The 22,542-nt window shown below is 53.1% G+C and overlaps 2 protein-coding genes across 2 annotated transcripts; both read right to left on the bottom strand.

Moving 5' to 3' along the window:
• Positions 1-3,065: 3,065 nt before the first annotated feature.
• On the bottom strand, positions 3,066-4,684 carry HOXC12 (homeobox C12). The gene is made up of 2 exons (XM_012651904.1): positions 4,078-4,684; positions 3,066-3,304 (listed from the first exon to the last, which is right to left on the bottom strand). The coding sequence occupies exons 1-2, from the start codon at positions 4,682-4,684 to the stop codon at positions 3,066-3,068; spliced, it is 846 nt and encodes a 281-aa protein (XP_012507358.1).
• An 8,152-nt stretch (positions 4,685-12,836) lies between these two features.
• HOXC13 (homeobox C13) lies at positions 12,837-20,470 on the bottom strand. Its single transcript, XM_012652397.1, has 2 exons — positions 19,621-20,470; positions 12,837-14,367 (listed from the first exon to the last, which is right to left on the bottom strand). Exons 1-2 carry the CDS (start codon positions 20,354-20,356, stop codon positions 14,111-14,113), a joined length of 993 nt encoding a protein of 330 aa, XP_012507851.1. The 5' UTR covers positions 20,357-20,470; the 3' UTR covers positions 12,837-14,110.
• Between the last annotated feature and the right edge of the window lie 2,072 nt (positions 20,471-22,542).

Here is a 22,542-nt window from a genome sequence, read left to right as displayed (position 1 = left end):
GAAGGCCCTGGTGGGTGGAGGTGCAGAGGGCTCATGGACATAGTGGGACTGACTCTATCATTGGCCTAGACCTGGGTGACTCTGGCATGGCCTGGAGGGGGACACTGCCTTGGAGAGATGGAACCTTATTTCACCAGTTGCAAGGGATCTTTAGTCCCATTTCAACATCTTGCAGCACACAAAATGTCCTCTCAGAGTGAAGCCCACAGGGTAGGACCACAGAGTTGAAGCTCTGCACCCACCAATCCTACCCCATCCCAGCTTCCAGATCATTCTCACTGCCCTCCCCCACATGTCCCAGCTCAGACCACCAGTGCCCACCTCAGCTTCTGTTCTTCAAGTTCCTGCAGGTTTTCTGAAGCTGGTTTCAGCCTCCTCTGGGCTGTCCACATTATTTTTATGGCCCCATGACTCCTCAGAGCTCCTTTCCTCCCCGCATTCTACAGCCTCCCAATTTTCTCTCTGCTATTGCTTGGGACTGGAGATGACAGCTCATCAACAGATCCTCGCTGCTCATATATTTTTGTTACCCCTGCAACCACTCTTCCTTTGTTATTATACATTTATTATTTTTATTATTCACCTGATCTGGAGAAAATAAAGTGGAGAACAGCTAGGAGTCTGGGGCCCCCATTCTTTTTTGATAGAATTTTTGTTCTAAAAAAAAAATCACATCATCATACATCCATGTTTTAATTATTATTATTATCAATATTAATATGATTAAGCAACTCTGTACAAGGGCTATATGAAGGAAAAACGTGCTAAAGACAGATATTTGAATAGTAGGGTACACTACAGAGAGCTGGGGGAAGGGTAGCTACCCATAGGGACTACACTAGGTACTAGCGACAGACACAGAGAACAGGATACAGATTGACAGAGAAGCTCAGGGAAGTCAAGTTTAAAGTGATGGGAAGAGAATATTGCATATGTTTGTCCCCCCACTCCTTCTGGAGTGTTCTGGTCTGTCTTCTCTAGTAGGCTGTGGGAGTCAGGCCTGGGAGGTAGAGCTCAAATCCATCACCTTAGAGCCTGCCGGGTCACAGGAAGGGCTGCATGAAGGGGTACAGTGGGTGACCAGGGAAGGCGAGTGCCTCATGCCCAGGGCAGGCCCACAGGAGACTGCAGACAGCTGGAATGGTAGTGATTTCTGGGAACTTGTATGTGGGTGAAACAAGTGTATATGGGTGGAGAAGTGTCAGGTGTCAGATACCCAGTGTGGGCTGGAGATGGTTGTGATTTTATCTCCACTCTGAAGGGCTGGATGCAGACTTATGAGGCTGTCTGCTTGCAAATGCAGTAGGGAGAGTGGGGTGAGCCCAGTGCTGTGCTGGGCTCAGCTGTGTGTATGCGTTTGCTGGTGCCTCTGCACAATCCTGTATAGGAACTTGAAGCTGTGTGCTGCTGGGAGATTGAGGGGCTCTGTGAATTGCCCTTGAAGGGTTTGTTAGGAGAGACTCTTTCCAGGCAGGAAACACTCCAAGCCAGCAGACCAGTTTCACACTATCCAGGCTGCACTTAACTCCCATCAGTACCCTGCTTCTTACCCCTCTTGCTCCTGGCCAGGGCCGGACAGCAGATGGTTGGTGGGGGGATTCTTGGGGAGTAGGATTAAAACAAAGTGCTGAAAGGCTGATGGGCTCTTTCACTCCTCTCTCCTCTCTCCCAAGCCAGCCCAAGATCTACTGGGCTGGGGCTGGGGTCTGAAGGAGTCTACAGATAAAAGTCCTCCCCAGTCAGAGCAGCCACTCTCTGGCTTTGAGCCGGTTCTAGGGACGTGCTCCTTCCTCTGCTCTGGTCTCTGTACTCGGTGGCTGCTCCCTGGCCTGGAGACAGAGGCAGCCATCCCAAGACAAAGGGCAATGTTGGGGGGCGGGTGGAGGAAAGAGAGAAAAGCGTTGGATGGAGAGCTGCAGCGCCCCCCCTCCTTCATTGTCACCAGCCTGGGAAACCGGGGCTGAGTGGGGCCTCAGCGGCCGGTAGCCCCTTTAAGGGCGAATTCTCCTCCCGCCTCGTAAATCACGCAGGTCCACCCTCCGGCCATGACCGTGAACGCCAGCGGGGAAGGGAGAACAGCGGCCGCCGCTGTGGCTGCCCGAAACTCTCCCGACCAATCAGTGCGGCACTTCGCAGCCCCATCCACAGCCTCTCGGACTTTCCGGAGGGCCAGGTGGGGGTCCCTGGGGTGGCTACTGAACCTAAGGCTGCATCCGCTGGGCTCTGAGTTCCCTTCTTGCCGCTTCCGGTCCGAAGCGGCCTAGGCGGCGGGAAGAGTGGATGCAGCACACCTGTGAGCGGATGTTCGCCCGGGGCGGGCAGGGAGTGGGAGAGGGCTGGGGACCAAGAGACCTTTGTAGTAACCTGTCCGAGAGGGGACATGAGGCTGATGGTCCTTGTCCGCAGCCCAGTCTGCCAAACGCCCGAGCTTCAGCCCTCTCGGTGTCCTGGAGAACCCAGACCCCAGCGGACTATGGGCCTTCCTGATCATGCTTTTCTCTAAACCGCAGTTCCCCCTTGGTTCTCCCACTTCCTCCAGCCCTGCTGGAGCTACCCTGACCCCTTCTGCTCTCTCCGCTGATCCTCCACTCTTGCTCCCTCCTCCCAGACTCTCCTAACCCCACCAACTGTGAGTTTGGGGCACCTTGGTTCCACTGTCCCCACGCTCATCTGCTCCCGCAGGGAAAGAGACTTAAGACCACCGAAGGGAAATGGAGGGAGGGTATGTCTGGGCTGCCGCTTCTCCAGATCCGCAGCTGGAGGCGCAACGCCTTAAATAAACCAGCCCCTCTTCGGCGCCTCCGCCTTCCCTGCCCCTGCCACCCGCCCACAGCTGTGGGCTTCGCTCTCTCTGACTGGGTTTCTTTCCTTCTTTCTGGGACCTGGCAGGGGCTTCTGGGGGTGTGTTGGGAGGGAATCACGAACAAAACAGACAAGACGACGTCCAGGGAGGGCCTGCCAGAGACGCCTGGATTTCTAAGCGGGGACTGTGTCCTAGGCGGCGCCCCCTCTTGCTCTCTGCCAGGGACAGGCTAAGTCTGGGGATGGCACCCGTATCCCGCTCCCTAAAAGAAGGAGAGCGCTTGCTCCCTCAATAGAAGTCTTTTCTTTTTCATCCTCCGGTTCTGAAACCAGATCTTGACCTGCTGGTCACTAAGATTCAAGCGGTCTGAGAGTTCTCTCCGGCGCTGGCGTGTGATGAACTCGTTGACCAGAAACTCGCCCTCCAGCTCCGCCAGCTGCAACTTCGAATAGGGCTTGCGCTTCTTCCGCGAACGGCTGTGGATCGGGTACCAGGGCGCGCCTGGGTGGAGATGAACCGCAGGGTTGGCCAGAGGATCAAGTGGTGACCAGTCCAGTACCCTTGGCCCTTCCCAGACCTTTTCACTTTGGCCTCATGCCCGGATCCCAGGCTCTTCCTCTACCTTCTCCTTGCGGCCAGGCATCCCAACTAGCCTCTTCTACCCAGACCCTCCTCTATCCAGACCCCCATCCCCATCAACTCTTCCACCTTCATTCTTCTTTTCCCTTTCACTCCTTGCCTTAGCCTCCTCAACCCCATCTCCTGCTGCAGTATCCATGACTCATCTATGTTCCTGTCCCCATGCTTCCCCCCAAACCTCTTCCCAATTTTCTTCTTCCTTATTCCCTGGCCCCTTCCTCTCATATCCTCCAGGACTGGATGGATCCTCGATCAGTCAGAACAGACATGGGGAAGTAGTGAAGAGTAAACCGGTACCCACTGGCACTTCTTAAAATAAAAAATGTTGATCTCCCTTGCATGTGGGAGAGCAAGGACAAGGCTCTCAGTCACCCCCAGGCCTGAGAAGGCCCGGTCAAGATCCCCCTTCTCCCTACTCCCTCCAGCCACAGGCGGAGGAAAAAGGAAATCTCCCAAGTTCTTTTATGGGGATATTTACATGTTTATAGGGCTCCCCCCACCCGCACTTCATTTTAAAAGAAGCGCTTCCTCACTACACATTCTGTCACCCCAGGCAGCCTAACTCAGTCCAACCCGGCCCTCCCTGGTAGGATGTCGGGTCTGAATAACCTGCACGAGTGGGCCAGGGTCCTTACCGCTGGCGGAGAGCCCGCCGCTGGGGTTCAACGGCGATACCAAACTGCTGGGGTCGCCCGCGCCGGCGCCCTTGTTGCCCTCGTTGAGCAGGGATGAACTGGAGTCGGATTCCAGCGATTGGCAGGAGGGTGGGTCGTGCGGGGCTCCTGCGCCGGCTTCGCCGCCGCCGCCGACGCCCACCGCGTAGTCGTACTTGAAGCCGAGCGCAGGCGGCCCCGACGGCTCCAGCGGCAGCAGCGCTGCCCCGGGCCCGGCTCCCGGATCGCGCCCGCGCTCCTCACGCTTCAGGCCCCCGCCGCCGCCCTCAGCGCACGGCTCGCGGTAGTAACCCTTGCTGTCCTCCACGCGCGCCAGCTCGCACGTGCGGCCGAAAGGAGAGTTGAGCGACACTGGGCTGCCGAGATAGGGCTGCGGGTAGCCATTGCACGGCTCCGCCGACGGCCAGGGCAGCGAGCACACGTTGTCGCGGCGTGGGTAGGACAGCGAAGGCAGCCCGGGCAGCTGCGCCCCGGACGCGCGGAAGTTAGGGAAGTAGAAGGTGTCTCCTGTGTGGATGTTTACCAGCGGCCCCACAAACCCGGGATTCAGGAGATTATGCTCGCCCATTTCCGCGGGGCCCGACCGGCAGCTTCTACTTTATTGCTATCTGACATTAAACATAGTTAAACCTGCACCAGCTACCCATTGGCCGCCCGGCTCACGTGGGCTCCGCCGCCAGGGGGGAGGGGTGGGGACAGCAGATCCCCTACCCCACCCTGCACTAACTCCAACTTACCCCATCCCCAATGGGGGGATGGGGGGCAACAAAGGGTGGGGGCAGGTTTATTCGCTATATGATTTTTTAAAAAATCATATAAAACCTAACGCAAAGTAAAGCAATTGTCCAACATGGGGCAAGAGGAAAAAAGCCACACCAAAAATACTCACACATATGCACCCCTGCACCCAGCACCCCCCCAGATGTATTATCTTATCGCCAACAGCTGGCCGAGCACAGCCCATCCCTCTTTAATTAGCTCCTTTATTAACTAAAACCGTTGGAATTTACAATATCTCCCCAATAAATTACTATTAGATATTGTGTCATATAAAGTTTACTGGCTGTTTAAGGAGACGGATGAGCCCTTTGGCTCGGGGTTTATTTACAGTAGAGGAGAAGAAGTGAGGGTTAGGACAGGTTTCCCTGCTCATATCTCTCCCAGCCCTGCAGCTGCTGCACTCATCTTCATCTGCGCTTTCTCCTCAGGAATTCGTAGAGATATTTGGGGTCCTCTTCCCCAAAAAAGACTCAGAGAGAATTGATAATCTGAGGTCTTTCCGCCGGAGCCAGGAGACCCTCAGTTTCACACCTCCATTAACCGTTAAAGGAAGGACGCGGAGGGGAGCAGAGAAAGCAGAAAAAGGAGGCACCAGCTATGCATGGATCTGCCTGCCTTTTCTTGAAAATCTGGAGACTTGAACTATTCTTCCACTGTCACTTCCAGGGGACCGCGGAGCTTTGGGGGGGGTCTTCTGGAGTCTTTGCAGCAGGAGGCTTTGGAGCCCCCACAGGGCTGGACCGGCTGATAAGGGCCCAATTCCCACTGCAGAGGAGATACCCACAGCCCAGAACCGGCCCAGCCTGCTGCTGGGCCCATCAGATAGCAGTGCAGAGGCCAGCAGTAGGTTGCCTCCTGAGGTGGGCTGGGAGTGAGGGAAAGAACTCCTGGAGAATTCTCTTGGGGGTTTAAAATTATATTTATGGTGCAAACCTCAAAATCTCCTTCCAGAGAAGGCTGAGAGCCCAGAGCTGGCCATTGGCAAAATAATCTGCAATCATCTACAAAACCGCAATCCAATCTCAACTAGGTCCACAGAACACACCAAGCAGATTAAAAAGAGAAACGAGATAAAACTCCCCCAAACCAGATGCAACCTATTGAGGTCTAGTAGAGAAAACACTCGAATTTCTTTGTGAATATTTCGAGCTCCAAACCAATCCATGGCTTGAGTAATACAGGGTTGGATAAATAGGTCGGCAAACGTCTAAATACCTAAAAATACCAGAAGGTTTAGGGAAAAAAATGGAGAGACTGAGAGTCTGAGAGAATACTAGAAAAAGAAATCCATGTAGGTGAAAGTTAAATATTTGAGAAAGAGCCAAAGCTACAAAAGCAGACGGAAGCAGAGAAGATTCTCCCTCCTTTTCTCTCTCCTCCCCTCTCTACTATGCAGGACTCGGCAGAGAGAAACGCAGATTCTTCGAATTCCACCGCTCCCTGGACGATTTCATATCCCAAACTATAGCTGCTCACTCCGACAGAAATGTGTCCCCCGCGGGCGCCGCCTTGCCCCGAGCTGCTCGAAGCTCCACGCTCGGCGCCCGCCCCTCACCCTGCTTGGCCGGTTCCCCTTCCCCGCCCTGGCTGGTCAGGCTGCCCGGCCCCTCCCGCCCCAGGAGCCCGCCCGCATAGGGCCCACACGCCCGAACCCAGGCCCAGCGGCGGGATGCCAGCCCTGATCAGTCACCTCCAGTTAGAGCCCGAGAGCCACAGGCACCGAGGAATGGGCAGAAGACTTGGCCTTTTTGTGCCTAATTGATAAGGGGCTGCGAGGCCGTGGAGAGGAGCATCCCTCAGCTGCAAATTCTATGTCAGAGCATCTCTAACATCGTATATCTCCTTTTCAAGACGCATTAGCGCCACTGAAAATTTTAGTTTTTAAAATTTTATTTGGGGCTTATTTTGGTCATAAATATAAACAGGGTGTGACTTTAACATTGCTGCTGATTTCAATCAGAACACTGCGCTGGCAGCGAGGTCTCCACCCGGGCTCTATAGGCCTCGGCGCTCAGCCGCTATTGTTGGCGTGAGGGATGCCGAGCTGGGTTTTGCCGAATAATGACTGTCCCTTGTGGGGTGGCGTCTTCTCCCCATTCTCTTTTCCCTTCCCAGATGACTCCAATCTCCTAGAAGAGGGACCCCAGGAGGAAGGTCTCAGTATCTCCCCAAGCCTCCCCAGCTCGCAAATCCAGGGCCAGGAGCTCTGTTCCCTGCCCTCCCTGGCCAGCGCTGAGCGCGTGGAGCAGCGGCCACAGGGCGGCAGATGCAACGTCAGAGAAATGAAGATTGAGTGAGGGCGTCCTTCTTCCAGACACACGTTTCTCCCAGCCGGATTTGGTCCCATCAAAACAGGCTGTTTTCCCCCGGTTTTGGACTTTGTGGGCACAGAGGCACGCACAAACCTCTCTTCCTCCAGTGCGCCGATCCTAATTCCTCTCCTGGAAAGCTGCTGAGAACCACTAGCAAAATTCGCATTCCCGGTGTCCTGCTACCGGAGGCCCACTGTGAACCTAGGGGTTTTCAGGACCCTGTCGAGGACCCAGGCAATCTGAGCGTCCGCCTCCCTGTACACCAGCGAGGCTCTATTCGGAGTTAAGGAACCCCCCCCAGCCGCACACGCGGCTCAAGCACCCCTTTTTAAACCGGGCTGGGACTTAAACGCCGGTTCCAACCTGGGTCCCCGGGGCCAGCGGGAGGCTCGGGTGCGAAGCTTCAACCCTAAATCCAGCCTCAACGAGAGCTGCTCGTCTGGAGCGGGCTAGGCCTGGGGAGGAGACTGGGAGGGGTGTCGCAGCCCACAGCGTTGGGCAGCGGTGTCTAGCGGTGTCTAGCCGTATCTAGCGGCGTTTAATCTGCCGGCCCCTCGCTGCCCTCATGCAAACCTACAGTTGGTCAGGCTGAGGCTCCGGAACCCCGGAGCTATTGGGGTGTCCGAACTCACACACGTTCATCAAATCACAAGGCTAGAATGGGTAGCCTGCCGGCTGGCCCCTGAGCCACTGGCTCCCGCCGCAGCTGGCCAGGCTCAACTATGCCCGCTCATTAACTCGGGGGTTAATTAAAGCTGAAGACAAGGATGCGGTCCAAGGCTTTCCCTGAAGACCCAGTGCAGCCCCCGCGTCCTTCAGCACATACACCAGCTGGATGCAGCATCCTCTCTCACACCTTCTCTGTGAGTGCCACATTCTATCTGTGCCACCATTCCTCCCGCATCCTCACCGCCTCTACTGCGGCTGAGCCGGGGGAAGGAGTTAATTATAAAATCAACGCCGGCTCTGGCGGCAGGGGCAAAGCGGCTTCGTGCAGGCGGCTTAGAGCCGCCAGGAATCGGCTGGGAGAGACTGCGTTCCGGCTCCCCCGCCCACTCGAGTCCGGAATTATTCCGCACGGTGCTGTCTTCTCCCTGGTCGGTCGGGAGACCACAGCGGCCCAGTTCAAGGTCACTGTCTAGTTTGCAGAAAGCGGTTCAGCCGCATATGCAAATTAGGCAGGGCCTGGGCCCCAGAAGAGTTGTGAGCAGGAGTTGGGGGCGGGGTGGAGAGGGAAGTCGAAAAGCGGCTGGGAGGGCCTGTGCCCCCAGCCCGACCCCTCAGCCCTCTCTATTTCACCCCTTTGGGGCATCTCAGTCTTGGAACCAGATCTTCGTTGGGTGCAGACAAGACTGGGGGTTAGGGACAGGGGGCTCAGTCTCCTCTTTCATCACTTCATGGCTCCTTCAAAGGCTGGAGCCCACCTGGCTTCCAGTCCTCCCTGGGGGTGCCCAGGACCTTAGGAGCAGATTGGGAAACCCCTTCCCCAGATACTGCTTTCTAGGGATCTGCAGCCAGGAGGAGGTGGACTTACAGGAATGCTGGGTGAGGGATCCCAGCCAGGCTTTTAGGCACAGCAAGTAGCCTGGGGCCAGCAGAGTCCTTACCTCGCCCAATCCTCCGGCTTGCTGGCTCTTCTGGCCCACTCCCACCAAAAGACCCCAGCCCAACTGCCATTCAGAAAATGGGTGGGGGTGAGAGCCCCCAGGCCAGCACATCTGGGAGACCATCTCTACCCCCTACTTCAGCATCCCTAAATGGACCATCTTCCCCCATTTTCTCTGTCCTTTCGGTGGCGCGCTAACAGTTAAAGACTGCCGCAGCTCTGACATTTTCCCCCTCCACCAGCAGAGGATCTCCTCCACCTAGTGAACTACTGAGTGTCAGGAAAGGTGTGGGAACCAAGTTAAAAAAAAAAAAAAAAAAAACTCATCAAACGCCACACCCACAGCCGCCTGCAGCATAACCGAGACCAGGGCTGGTCTCTGCGGATCTCTAAACTGGGTAGGGAGTGAGGACTACCCCGAGCGTCCTCGTCCCTCAGCCTAGTCCTCTGGCTGTGACGACGTCCTCTGGCCAGGCCCAGCTCTGCGGAGGGGATGAGATCTGCTTGGGGTCTGCTCTGCACAGCTACCCAGGCTGCTTTCCAAACCCAGGGCCCCAGTCCGGGTTCAAGGAAGGGGCCAGTAGCGGATTAGGGTGGGAACAACCAGCCCAGGAGTCTGGCGGGGGTGGCAGATGTACTACCAACGGCGAGGTTGGCTGGTCTGGGAAAGCGGGGAGAGGAAGTGTCCACTTACCTTTGGAGACAGAAGAGGTTCAGAAGGGTGAGAGGCGGGGGGATTCTTAGCCTCCAGAAACCTTCTGGATCCCCCCACCCAAGGCCGCCCGCAGGCCCAGCCGAGGTATCGGAGAAGGGCGGGGCGGGGGAGGCGGAGGAAGCGGCCAGCGGCAGGCGCGCGGGAGCTGAGTTGCCAGAGCATCTCTGGAGAGGCCGCCTTTTATGGGCGTTATTAGCCCCCTTGTCTAGACTGGAGACTACACCTCCTCCGTGTGTAAACAGAGGCGGCGGGCTCCGGCGGGAAGGGGGATGGCGCGTCAAGGGGGCAAGCGGCCCTCCCCTTCGCTGGCCACCGGAAGATCAAGGCCTTTTCCACCCTCCCCTCTTCCCTCTGCTCCCTGTGATGTCAAGGTCAGAAAGACCTAGTCACGGTCAAGGCTAAAAGAGGCAGAGCCTGGTTGGTTGCGAAAAGGCTCTGGTCCCCTCCTCCTCCTCCCAGAAGCCCCTCGCTCCCCAGAGCCCCTCAATTCGCACCAGTGAAGGTCTAGATACACATCTGCCTGAATCTGAATCGCACTTGGAGTTTTCTTGGGGCTGGGCTCCGATACTATTCAGGACAGATCCAGGCGGATCTTAGGGTGGGGGGTTCTCTTTTGAACAGATGGAGCCACAGAGGGGGCTGTCTGCCGCATGGACCCCAGCTCCAATGGGAGGGCTGCTCAGAGAGATGGCAGCTGCCCCAGGGGCCTGTCCCCCCGCCTTGCACCCATACTGGCCTGCTGTCCCAGCACTGCTGACCCAACCGCCTGTGGATCAACCCCAGGAGCAGATGGTCTCAGGAGCAGACAGTCATGGAGGGATCTGCTAAAGGAACTGCTGGCCTTGTTCCCTCAGGTGGGTTCCTGGTTGTGGGACTACTGGCTGAAAGGCCCATTCTGTTGGCCCTAGGTCTAGTGACAAAAATTCTGGGTGGGTAAGTGTTCTTTCTCCCCAGCTCAGGAAAGGACCTAGCTAAGCTCTCCCTGGCAGCCTGGGAGAGTGACTTCCATATGGAGAGTTTCTTGAGGCGCTAGCCCACCGGCCCTCCAGTCCTCAACTAGGGGAACAGGGGGAGTGGCGCGTGCCATCAGATTATGAGAAAGATAGCAGGAGCCTCTGTCCCTCAGTCTGACTGTGTTCCCACACAGAGATTTCACCGGCCCTTCAGACCTCCCCTACCCTCTTGTACCCTCAATTTGCCTTCACATGAAGCCACACTCTAACACAACACCAGGAGACTGGCCTTGCAGAGAAAGACTTTCTATATATGTAAATACACTCTGCACCTTGAGATGAGAGTACCAGCTGACAATGTTCTCACTTATACAACAGCATACACGCAGGCAAGACATTCTCCACTGCTCAAAGGCTCTACACACACACACACACACACACACACACACACACACACACACCATTCCCAGGAATATCTCAGAGTCCCCAAAGACAATGCCAGTTCATGGGGGAAGGAAAGATAAGGGACCAACACAATCAGGTAAAGAATAATAAATTTTGCCACTTTGCCTTCTCCAAACACACGACCTCCCCCTCACACAATGCTTGCTTACTCTTATGAAAGACTCATCTCCGAGATTAATCCAGGCATGATAATCCTCCAAAGTTAACCCAGTTATATTTAGTCTAGTGCATGATAGGGTCCTAAACACCCTGGCACAATGGAGTTCACAGGCACTCAGAAGAATTGCAGTCATTGCCAGGGTTACCAGTGTCCCAATGCACCCCTGCGAGCCTGCATAAGTTTCTTTTTCTCCTTTCATTTCCACCTTCTGGGGACATAGGTTGGGTCACTCACTCACAGGATTATGTGTGGGTTTGTGTACAGCAGCAGAGGGATCCTTCGGGAGAACTCTAGACTTCTCTTTACTTACCGAGTCTACTGGGCCTACAGCTGTGCATGGTGCTACCTAAAGCAGTACCTAAAGCAATCAAGAGAGGTGGGGCCCGTAGTAAGAGAGCCCTAAGGCCTCTTGTCTGCTAAGTTCCTTTCTCTGACCAAATATACACATTTAGTCTCCAACTCCTTCCATCTTCAGAGAGATCCTAGGGGTTTTTGGAGAGAGGTTGGCATGGTGGGTGGGAGAGAGGTGGGAGGTAGAATTCAGAATGAACCTTATTCCTGGGAGATTCCCCTATTCCCTCTCAAATCTCCACTGCCCAGAGTGCGGCTCTGTGGTAGTTAACCCAGAGTTGAGACTGAGTGAACAGGACTGGCAGCCACCTCAGTAGCACAGCTCCACAGAGGGCGAATTCTTCCAGCTCTTTGTCTCTCAGACTTTGTGTGTGCGTGCGCACATGTGTTTCACCCCCAGAAATATTTATTTAAGTGAAATTTTAAAGTCTTCAGCCCCATCAGGCAAAGGGAGAACGGAGAACTCCGATTTCCAACCTGACGCCTCCAGTCTTTCTGCGTCTCAGGGGAGAAAAAATATATATAAATAAAAATTGCTGCAGTAAAGATTTAATCTGAGATAACATTGTTTTAGGCTATATTGCTTTTTAAAAGTCTCTTAACCTGACAACTTAACGATCTCATTAACTCCGCCAGATAGGGAGATAGGCACTGACGCGACAAGGAAAACAAATTAGTGGCAGCATCTACATAGGCTCCTGATTGCCTAGAAGACTGGGGTTCCCAGGAATGCTAGAGAGTAAAAGAGGGGTTGGTTTGGCAAACTGGGCTCCCAGAGAGTCTTAGCATCCTGACCTCTCTGGACAGGTTAGTGGGGGAAGAAAAGAGAGCAGCCAGGGAAAGCTTGAAGCTGCACCCACCTGGCAGGCTGTGCTGATCCCATCCCAGCACTAACTCCAGCCCAGAACTGGCTGAAGGTATTTGGGACCCTCTGGGGGCAGCAGGGCACCAAGAGCCTAAGGTTATATCCCCCCAACGGCTTCCACCACTACCTACCCAGCTCCCAGCTGGGATGCTGCCTTCTCAGCACCCAGAACCAGATCTGAGTTCCAACTATTAACTGAAACGACCGGCAAGGTGCTTTTCTCACTTGCCTGCTTCCAGGCCTTTTTGCCACCGAATTACATCTTTCCCTCCTCAACACACACTCATCTCAGTGGGCCGTCAGGATAGGAAGGCATTTTCTCCTGTTTAGACAGTATATATTACCAAAATAACTCAAAACTTAAGTGGATAAAAATATTGGTTTGGAATCCACCTAGCTGGGAGTGACGTGTATACCCTTCCCCTTGCCTATTCTGGCTGAGTCAGGCTATCCTACACTGTCCTGAAGAGCTAGTGGACAGAAAGGGCTTCAGAAGAAATCTGAGCAATAAAATCAAGGCAAAAAAAAAAAGACTTTATTTTAAAAACAGGTTTATGGGTTTTTTCTTTTTGCATTCAGTACATTGTCATTCAGACATCACAATACTATATACAGATACACAACATTTTTTTTTTAAAAAAAGAGCCTATGTCTGATGGACATTTCAAGAAAACACTGTTTTGTAATGCACCAGTGGGAAGGGAAGAGGTGAGGGGGCCCCCACAGCACCAAGTTGGTCTTTGAAGAAGGAAATTTAGGCAGCATCTACATTTAGCTGGCTAATTGGGGGGCAGTTATTCTAGCCTCCTGGACTAGCTCCTCTAGCTCTCCTCTGGAAATCAGTGAAAGTGAAAGTGTGAGGCCTTTCTTCTGAGCTATTGCCTCGATGGAGAGGTGACTGGAGAGGGACTCTGCTGAAGGACCCACTCTTCATCCCCTTGGAAGAGAAGTTAGTCCTTACAAGAAAGTTCTGCCTCTGTGCCTGGCCTAATCCCCAACCTCACCAGCTAGAGAGAGGGAAAGAAAAGAGATAAGCCATATTTAGCAGCGTGGTTGGAGCATTGGTCCTCCTTGGATGTCCACGTGTTGACTGAGAGCAGAACAGGGGAGGCAGTGGGGGCAAAGGCAGCTCCTGAGAAATTTGTTTCTTGGGATGGAGGGTTGAAGCAGATAGAAAAGAAAGAAAACCTACCAGCTCCGAGCGCCATCTGTACTCCAATCACGCTGCCAGATCACTAATAATTATCATTAATATTAACATGACTTTAAAAATATGCACAGAAAATCTTTACTGGGAAACCTTGCCTAAGGAGTGTGGGAGGGACAGGGAAGGAAAATATGAGCTCGCCAGATCCTGTGCCAAAGCCGCACCCTTAAGGAGGGTCTTCTACCAGCCTGGTCATAGGATGAGGCAAGAATTGGGGTCGTTCCCCAACCCTGATTTCGTTGGAATGACTGGGCTCTTCGCTGCCACTGGCTTCCCAGTGAGGCGAGAGTATAGGGGAGTAGCGGCAATAGCCTTCCTCCCACGGTCTACCTGGACCCGCCTCCAAAGCTGCTGAAGTGCTGAAGCCCAGTGGGTCCTGTCTGAATAGGAGTAGAGGCTAGGGATGGGATGGGGAGTAGGGGATGGCCAAGCACGCCTGGAGCCTCCCTGCCTCCCCATGGCGCGGTTCCTCTTTCCCGTTAATATTAAATACTCGTCTGCACTGGCGCAGCGTCCATAGGGTTAGGTTATGGTACAGAGCGGCGACATAAATAGAGGGGGTGGGCAGCTGGGTGGGCGGTCAGGCGGAGTGGAGGTGAGGCGCTTTTGATTTGCTGACCACTTTCTTCTCTTTGACCCGCCGGTTCTGGAACCAGATGGTGACTTGGCGCTCCGAGAGGTTCGTGGTGGCCGAGATGCGCCGGCGCTTCTCTTTGGTGATGAACTTGCTAGCCGCATACTCCTTCTCTAGCTCCTTCAGCTGTACCTTAGTGTAGGGCACTCGTTTCTTGCGCCCACGTCGGTAGCTGCTCACTTCGGGCTGTAGAGGAACCACGTCTGGGGAAGAGAGAAGGCAAGCGGGAGGAAGTGAAGCGCGGCAGGACCGAGCCAGGGGCCCAGGGAGGCTGCCAAGGCACAGGATTCCGGCAGGGGTTCAGACGGAGCCAGCGCATTGCTCTGCCTAATAAAGCCCCCTAATCCTTTGCACCTCTGTTATTAGCAGGGCCACGGATAGGGCGATGCCACCGGGGTACTCGCCTCCGGCGCAAACTTTAAGGGAGTAGGCACCAAATACTCAGCAATCAAGATAACATTTTAATTCAATGATTAAAAAATTCAAAACAAATGCAAAAAATCCATGATAAACAAAATATCAATTTTTAAAATAAACACAGGATCAGTATTAACTGATTTTTCCTTTTGTTTCAGGCTCCAATGTGGCTCTTCACAACCTTGCTATTGGGATCCTTGAATCCTTAGAGCCCCTCACCCCCATTCTACCCTGGCCTGCCAGCCTGTAGGGTTTCAGGTATTCAGAAAAATCCCTTCTTCCTGCAGGCAGGTCATTGAAATGCCTATCAGCTTATACTCTACTCCAGTGTCAGAGAAAGGAGCTCTGTTGTATGTTTTGGGGAGGGCATGGCAAGGAGGGAGTCAACTTCAATGGGCACAGACCACCAAATGGGTCCTCATGCCTTTGGGCACTAGCCCTGCACTAGGGATCTGAGGCACTAGTGACCCAAGGCACCAACAGATAGAAGAAAAGCGTCCAGGTGAAGCCAGCCTGCGGGGGGGTGGCAATCACTCTAGGAATTGGGGCCCTATGTAGTGGACCACCTCACAACACCCAAAGTGGGAGGTCCTGGCCTTGAGACACAGGGAGTCACGTCCCTGGAAGTAGGGGCTCCACATCAGTCCCACCAGAACAGCAAATTCTGTTCCAACTCTCTCCCTCTCCATTCCTTCAAGGCTGAAGGAAACTGTCTACATTCCATGCACCAACCCTAACCCTAAGCCCTAAATACCTTGTCATCCCAACCACTACCAACCACCAGTTCAGTTTCTTCAGGTTCTGAGAATTTCACAGAAACTAAAACCAATATATGTCCCTTATAACCCCATCTTCCACTCCACCTTCACCCTTGTCAATAAAAGGACATAGCAACACTTTCAAGGGGAAGTGGGGAATTATCGGAATAACTCAGCCCTCATTTTTCCCCATATAATTATTAGACTTCTGGCAGAAGCTAATGAGAAGGACTGAATATTTGGGGTTTTCCCTTCATCCCTACTTCCTTTTGGAACTATTGGGCACAGCTCACAGCAAGGACACAAAGTTCTTCCTGAAATGTTTGTTCCCACCCCACCCTCACAAAACACCTTCCCTGCACTCATCCCAATTGGGTCTGCTCTCTCCCAGGAACTCTTGTCTATACAGGATGGAGAGAAAAGCAGTCACAATGAAATGCAGGGGGAAATAAAGTACTCAGGAACAAAATGGGAGAGACAGGTTCCAACGGCTTGGTTTGCTGTCTTCATAGTGACAATTTCTCAGGAAAATTGTTGGACTTGGCATTTTTCTCTGCCTCTGTATGAATAAGTCAACATTTCTTAAAAATCTGAAAAACAAAACAACTTCATTTTAACAGATAAGATCCTTTAGGTTAAAACAGATTTTTCTGAACAAGATCTTTTGTTTTTAAATCTCTCACTTCTCAAATTTGTTTTATTCTTATAGATGTAAACATTATTCCAGAAATTGATGATTTGGGGACAAGAATACAATAAAGAGGGTAAGTAGTGATACCATCAGTTTTAGTTTTTAATCTTCAGAACATTTCTTCAGGCTTATTTTATTAAACCTGCTTTCTAAGTTCAGGAGTCTGAAGCTTAGAGTGGGGTAAAATAACTTAACTGGTAGAGCCAGATTTTAAACTCAGATTCTTCTGACTTTTAACATAACGATACAGTAAGTTTTAAATGGAAACAGCCCACCTGGTATAACCCAGCATTAAAACACCTCCCTTTCCCTGGAGAGTAAAGGGGAATAAAGGTGGGTTTTAGTTTCTGAATTAACCAGATAACTGTCCCTAATTTTTTACCTCACTTTCTGCAAACTCTCACAATTATCTACCCAATTTTCATTCCCTAAACTCCAACTCTATATTTCTAATGAGGTTTAATCAACACAACCCTAAAAAAATCAGTTATAAAAGAAGCAGACAACTGGTCCGAACTGGTTATTTTTCTCTATGGGATGCCAAGGATTGATCTGGTCAAGTTTTTCATGGATCAGACCAAACTGCAGATTGTTTTGGCCTCTTGGGGAAATAGCTCCAGCCTTGCCTTCTCAAAGAAGCCCCCTTTCATTGTCTGCTGCCTTGTCTGGAAAGGAAGTGGGATATACAGATATGGGAACATCTGGTAGCTTAGACCTTGAGTTCTGTCTATACTGCCTAAAGTGAATGGGGACTTGGGTATTAATTTTACAATCGTCCCTTCCCTAGTCTCCCTCACGATCACATACACAACCCACTCGATACCTAGGAGCCTAACAGACATCTTGAAGAGTGAATAAATCGTATCAATTCTCTGCCATAGCTTTCTCTTAGGGCCGAGGGGCTGCTGTGTACAGCTTCCCACAGCCCACCCACTCTTGACCGCCCACCCCCACAAGTGGGCTCTGGGCTCTGAAGAATATCTTGTCTAGCTAGAAATCCAGCCAGCTGCTCTTCTCAACCAAAATTCAAAGGCTTGTCACTAGGGACTTTTAGTATGGTCCAAAGAGCCCACTGTTTCTCCCTCTTTCTCTCTCCCCAATCCCATCTCTCTTTCTTTTTCCCCCTCTCTGATTCTCTCCTGAAATTTCCTCTCTGTCAAAAGAAAAAAAAAGTGTCTACACTGATCATATGGAGGAGGGAAAAAAAAAAAACAGCAGTGAAGGAAGGGTCTGTATAATTGGGAGAAGGAAGAAGCCACAACACATCTCAGCCCTAATTATCTGGATCTTGCCGAACAATTGCCTCCATCTCCCACACCAGCCCAGACTGCCATAGATGAGGTTTCTCAGAGCCAGAGGCGCTGAAGACAGACAGCAGTGTTTATACCTAGATGTTGCCGAACAAACCACAATTGCATAGACAGAGTTATCTGGAAATCTCACTACTTCTAAAAGATCTCTGAGTGGGTAGAAAGATGGAGGGTGGTGTCTGAAGATAATTTCTTGTTCATCTGCCTCTTGCCTGGACCTCTGCTCTCACTGAATACACCAGCCCAATTCTATTTCCAGGCAGGGAATGTGTGAGCACATAGCTTCTGAGGCACACTGGGTTTTATATCCATTTCCATGCCATAATTTGCAAGTGTATTAAATCTCAATTGGGCTGTATTTTTTTTTTATTTCCAAGATATTTTTCTCTAGGAAGCTGTGATCAAAAAGTGTTTATTTTTAAGTGGCATTTTTTTCCCTGGGAATCTTTGAGATGCTTATTTTGTTCAAAGATATTTCTTCCCAATCTTTCATCCCCACCCCACTCCACATGCACACACAGGATGCCAGAGCAGCGCTTTCTCTTCTACTTCTTCACTCTAAACCCATTGCCCATTGCTCTAGGCCTGTGCCCCCACACACAGGGACTCTGATAAGCATCTGCTCCCCTGACCCTTGGTCCCTTGGCATGGACTATATCAGTCCCCGTCCCCGAATTCCTGCTGGATCCCCATCTCTTAAGGAGCTTTCTATTTTGGCAAAATGAACAATTAAGGAGCCATCTGTCTATTATATATTATTGTATATATACATATGAATTGCCTAACTTCTAGAAATGTGTTGTTATGTGTTTCATATTAGGTAGTTAATACAAAATCATATTATAAAAAATTACAGCCAATGCCAAGTAGGCAATGCATGATACCACGTACTAAAATCATACCATCCTTAATTCTGGCAGTCAGAAATGGGGTACTGAGGGTGGATCACACCCTGGTACTGAGTTGTATTATACTAAGTAATTTCATAATATTTACAAGAATGTTATTTGCTACACTCTCTAACATCATTCAGTGATTTTTCACCACCCACCTCCACCTTCAGTCCCGGGTGCAGAGGAATTTGAGGCCCACCCTCAGGAGGTCTTCGGGTCTATGCTTTCCAATGAAAACAGCCTGGTATGTGGAGCTGGGGGGCTCTTTGGGCAGTATGTGGAGACATCTGTGGTTGCCCCCCACCGCACTGTAGGCATCAGAAAGGAGGACCCTCTCCCACTAAGCTCTGTTTACAGGGAGAATAGACTCAAATTTCCTAGACCCTGAATCCTGATTTCTCAGCGCAGGGTGGAATCTGAAGTTCCTGATGTGGTTTTGGAAAATCTGGGACCAGTCTTTCCCCCTGAGTAGTGGTGGGAGTTGCAGGATCCTTTCTTGTTCAGGGATAGCCTCAATAAGAGAGGGAACTGGACATCAGTAAGCTCTCCCCTCCCATACAAAGCCCGATAAGACCAAGGGGTCCGCAGCACCGGCCTGGATCCCCCACCTCTCATGCCCACATCCCTCTTTCTGTGTCTGGGGCACGGATAACTAACTCTCTCGGCCGTATCTGGGAGAGTTGGCAGAGGAAACGTCCATAGGATTGGAGCTTAGTATACCAGAGAACATTTTACATTCCAAGAGAGGGATTCGAGCTCCCTTCTCTCCACTCCCTCTTGAGAGATGTTAGTTCTTCTCCCTTAACAATCAAGAAATTCGTGGTCGATTTTTAAAAATAAATCAAGAAAAGAAAAAAGAAATCCTGCATTTCTGTAGACTATGGCAAATTAGACCCCTAGTTAAAAAAATACTATCTAGTGCCTGACCGATCCTGTAAATTCAGGCAAAGAAAGTGGGGGTTCTTATCCGCCCCCGCCCCCGATTATTCGGTGGGTTGAGGGTTTTGTCCTGGATTCCAAGACACTGGAGGCCCACCCCACCCCCATCCCTGGCTGGAAGCGGGCTTTGGGGCCAGGAGCCCGGTGTGAGGCTGGAGCGTGAGGGGGAGGAGATGAGCTACCGACCGAGCAGAGCCCGCGGCCCGGCGCTCGGGCGCCTGTGATTGCTTCACTCTCCGCCCGGCAGCTCCAGGGAACGTGTCGGAGCAGATTTCTTCCCGGGCGCATTCCTCAGCGCAGCTCGCCCGGCCGGCTCCATCGGCAGCCCAGCCGAGCGGGCGCGCCGGAGCCAGACGGCGGGGGTGGCTGTGGCTGGGGCGCGGAGCCCCGGGGCAGGCAGGGCGGGGAGGGGTCCCCGGCGGCGGCAGCGTTCAGGCCCCTTCCTTACCTGGGAAGGGAGACTTCCAGAGATGGGCGGACTGCGACTGTTCCTTGGAGCAGTACACCTGACTGTCCCAGCCATTGGAGAGAGCCCAGTGCTGGTAGCCTTCGACGGGGATGAGCGCGTCGTGACGCGGCTCCGGGTGCCCGCTGATCCCGGGTACCACCGACACGTCCAGGTAGCCGGGCATCGCCTGATAGGAGCTGGCGAAGCTGGGGTAGAAGGCGAACTCCTTGGCCCTGGAGGACAGGTCGTCAGCGGGCAGGGCGCCCGACGGCTCTGGGTACTTATCGCCCGGGTGGTAGGCGCAAGGCTTCTGCTGTAGGTTCACGTTGTGCGACAGGCGGCAACCGTAGTAGCTGCCCCCGAATGGGTAGCCATAGCCCAGGGTGGCGCTGGACGAGGTGGGGGGCGCGGGCGGCGGGGCGCACTGGCGCGCCGCCTCAGGGGCTGGGATGTCCGTGTAGACGGCGCCTTGAGGCGCGCCCAAGGGAGCCGGCGGGCGACCCAGCACCGGGTGCGGAAGCAGGTCGCGGCAGTGGCTGGCCGGACAGCTGCTGCCCAGACCATCCATGCTCGGGGCTTTGCCAGGGCTCGCTCCGCTGCAGCCGCCCCCCGCTCCGCCCGCGCCGCCGCCTCCCCCGCCGCCGCCGCCGCTGCCGCCGCTCTCCGCCGCGCTGTCCTCATAGACGTACATAAGGCTCTCCGGCCAGCGCGGATGCAGGAGCAGCGAAGTCGTCATGACATGATCTGCTGGAGCTTTTTAAAAACTCCACTTGCTTGAGGCAGCGAGCTGGGGAGACACCTCGCTCCCTTTTCCCCTCCCCCATCCCTCCTCCCTTTCCTCTCCACCCCTCCCCTCCTCCTCCTCCTCCTCCTCCTCCTCCTCCTCCTGGAGCGTCCACCTCCCTCCCCACATTCCCTCTACGCATGCGGAGACACTTCATTAAGAAATCCGCCGGCTCCCGTCCCTCTCCCCTTAGCACCCCTCCTGCGCCCACGTGACGCTGTCCGCGCACGTGATGCCCTCGCCGAGTCTCCTGGGGTTCCCTCCCCACTATGAGGGGCGGGGCGAAAAGAAGAAGGTCTCTGCTGATTGGCTCTCAGGAAGGGCAAAGGAGGAGGGAGCTGGGAGATTTAAAGGGACAGGGCGCCGCCCCCTGGCAAGCCCCCGGGAGAGAGAAGGAGGAGGGGGAGGCTGAATTTGGCCGACGCAAAGGGATCTAGGGAGGAGTGGACTGTAACTGGGCGCCTCCCCCTAGGCTTAGGATGCGCAAGAGAGACAGACCCCTACCCCCAAATCTATCACTGTGACTGCCCAAGTCTCTGGATTGGGGTTTGGAGCTAAGGGTGGGGAAGAAACCGGGTTTTACAAAATAATAAATGGAGAAACTGGAAAACAGACAGGAGCGCTCTGGCCCTGGCAGGCTCCCCTCCAGTTCGTGGCTGGAAAGAACTGATGCCGATGCCACAGGGCGAGTCTTTGATGCGGGAACTGTGTTTCCACTTCGGACCTTCAGCCACTTTCCCCAAAGCCCTAGTTGTCTGAAAAGGATCCTCTTCTCTACCTCGCTAGTGCATCTTCCTCAAGCGGAGCGGAGAGGACTGGGGGATATGATAACCCCCAAATACAGACTCTAACACACTGGATGAAGGGTTGCGAAGCGGTGACATACTCTCAGCAGGAAATGGAGAAAGGATAAAAGGAGGGAAATGGCAATATAAGATTGATATCTCAATATGCAATAGAAATAAAATCTTCGGGTGAAATTTTTCAAAGAAATGGGGTTGGGAAGGAGAATTTGGTCTCGGAAAAGCTAAAAGCTCTGGATACATATAGATATATAAAAGAAAACGTGGAGAATGGGAGAGAATTGGGTCTGCCCTTTGGAGGGACCTCTCCCTGGTGCAACTCTGGGGGACCCCCAGGAGTCCGACCTCAGCCCCGCCGGACCTACCTCTGCCATCAGCGGCCTGGGTTGAGCCCTGCTGTGAGAGCCCAGGGGCCAGAGAGAGCCCAGACCGATGCAGTTCCCAGCTGAACAACCTCACTCTAGTTTCCACGGCTTTCTTGAGTCACTCCCTTTTGGTGCTGAATATTTTTATGCTCTAAAACTGCCCCTATATCGAAGAAAAGATTGACACCAAGTTACTGATTTTTCAATCCCCTGCCCCCCCATCTTTCCTCTCAATCTCCTGACTTGTCAGGGGCATCAGTAGAGTCACCCATTTCTGGGGCAGCATCTCTGTGGAATTGAGCCAAGTTCTCTTTCAGCACAGGACCTCCCTAGTAGAAGAGGTAATAAAGAGACAGAAATAAGAGAGGAGACGGGCTGCAGCATCTCCCTCTTTCCTGCGGCTGCCACAGGTTTTAAATGCTGGGTGCTCCTAGCGAGATAGCGCACAGGCTGTGGCCACGCAGTAGCCCCCTGCCAAGCCAGACCCACTGGACCCCTCAAACCCAAGAGCAAATGGCCAGGTCTGCGCCGAGACCACCAAGGCCTCCTCCCTCCTCCCTATAGGGAGAAGATGGTGTTTAACGGTTGAGAGCGCCCGGTCGGTGCGTTAGGATAAGAAACACAATTCTTATCAGCGCGATCCTCATCCAGAAGGGTCAGCTCCAGAGTTCAAAAGGCAGGCTGCGGGCTGGGCTGACAGTAGGAGGAAAAATGCAACACAGAGAGGTTTGGAACATAAGCAGGGCTGCTAAGTGTGTGTTGGGGGCAATGATGGTGGGGCGAGGAGAGAAGAGCCAAGTGGAAGGTGGGGTCTTGCTGGGAGTCGGATGGGCTACGAAACTGGTTATACTGCTGCTGGAGTCCAAGGTCAAGGTAAAATGAGGAGAGCAAACACGGCCTGGCCAAGACTAGACTGGCTCGTGTGACCTTGGCCCCCTTGCCTGGGGCCTGGCTGGTGGGGGTGGGTGGG

Source organism: Propithecus coquereli, unplaced genomic scaffold (genome assembly GCF_000956105.1).
Source record: "Propithecus coquereli isolate 6110/MARCELLA unplaced genomic scaffold, Pcoq_1.0 Scaffold111, whole genome shotgun sequence".
Lineage (NCBI taxonomy): Eukaryota > Metazoa > Chordata > Mammalia > Primates > Indriidae > Propithecus > Propithecus coquereli.
The sequence above is the reverse complement of the archived record's forward strand: the minus strand, read 5'-3'. Positions and strand labels throughout refer to the sequence as shown.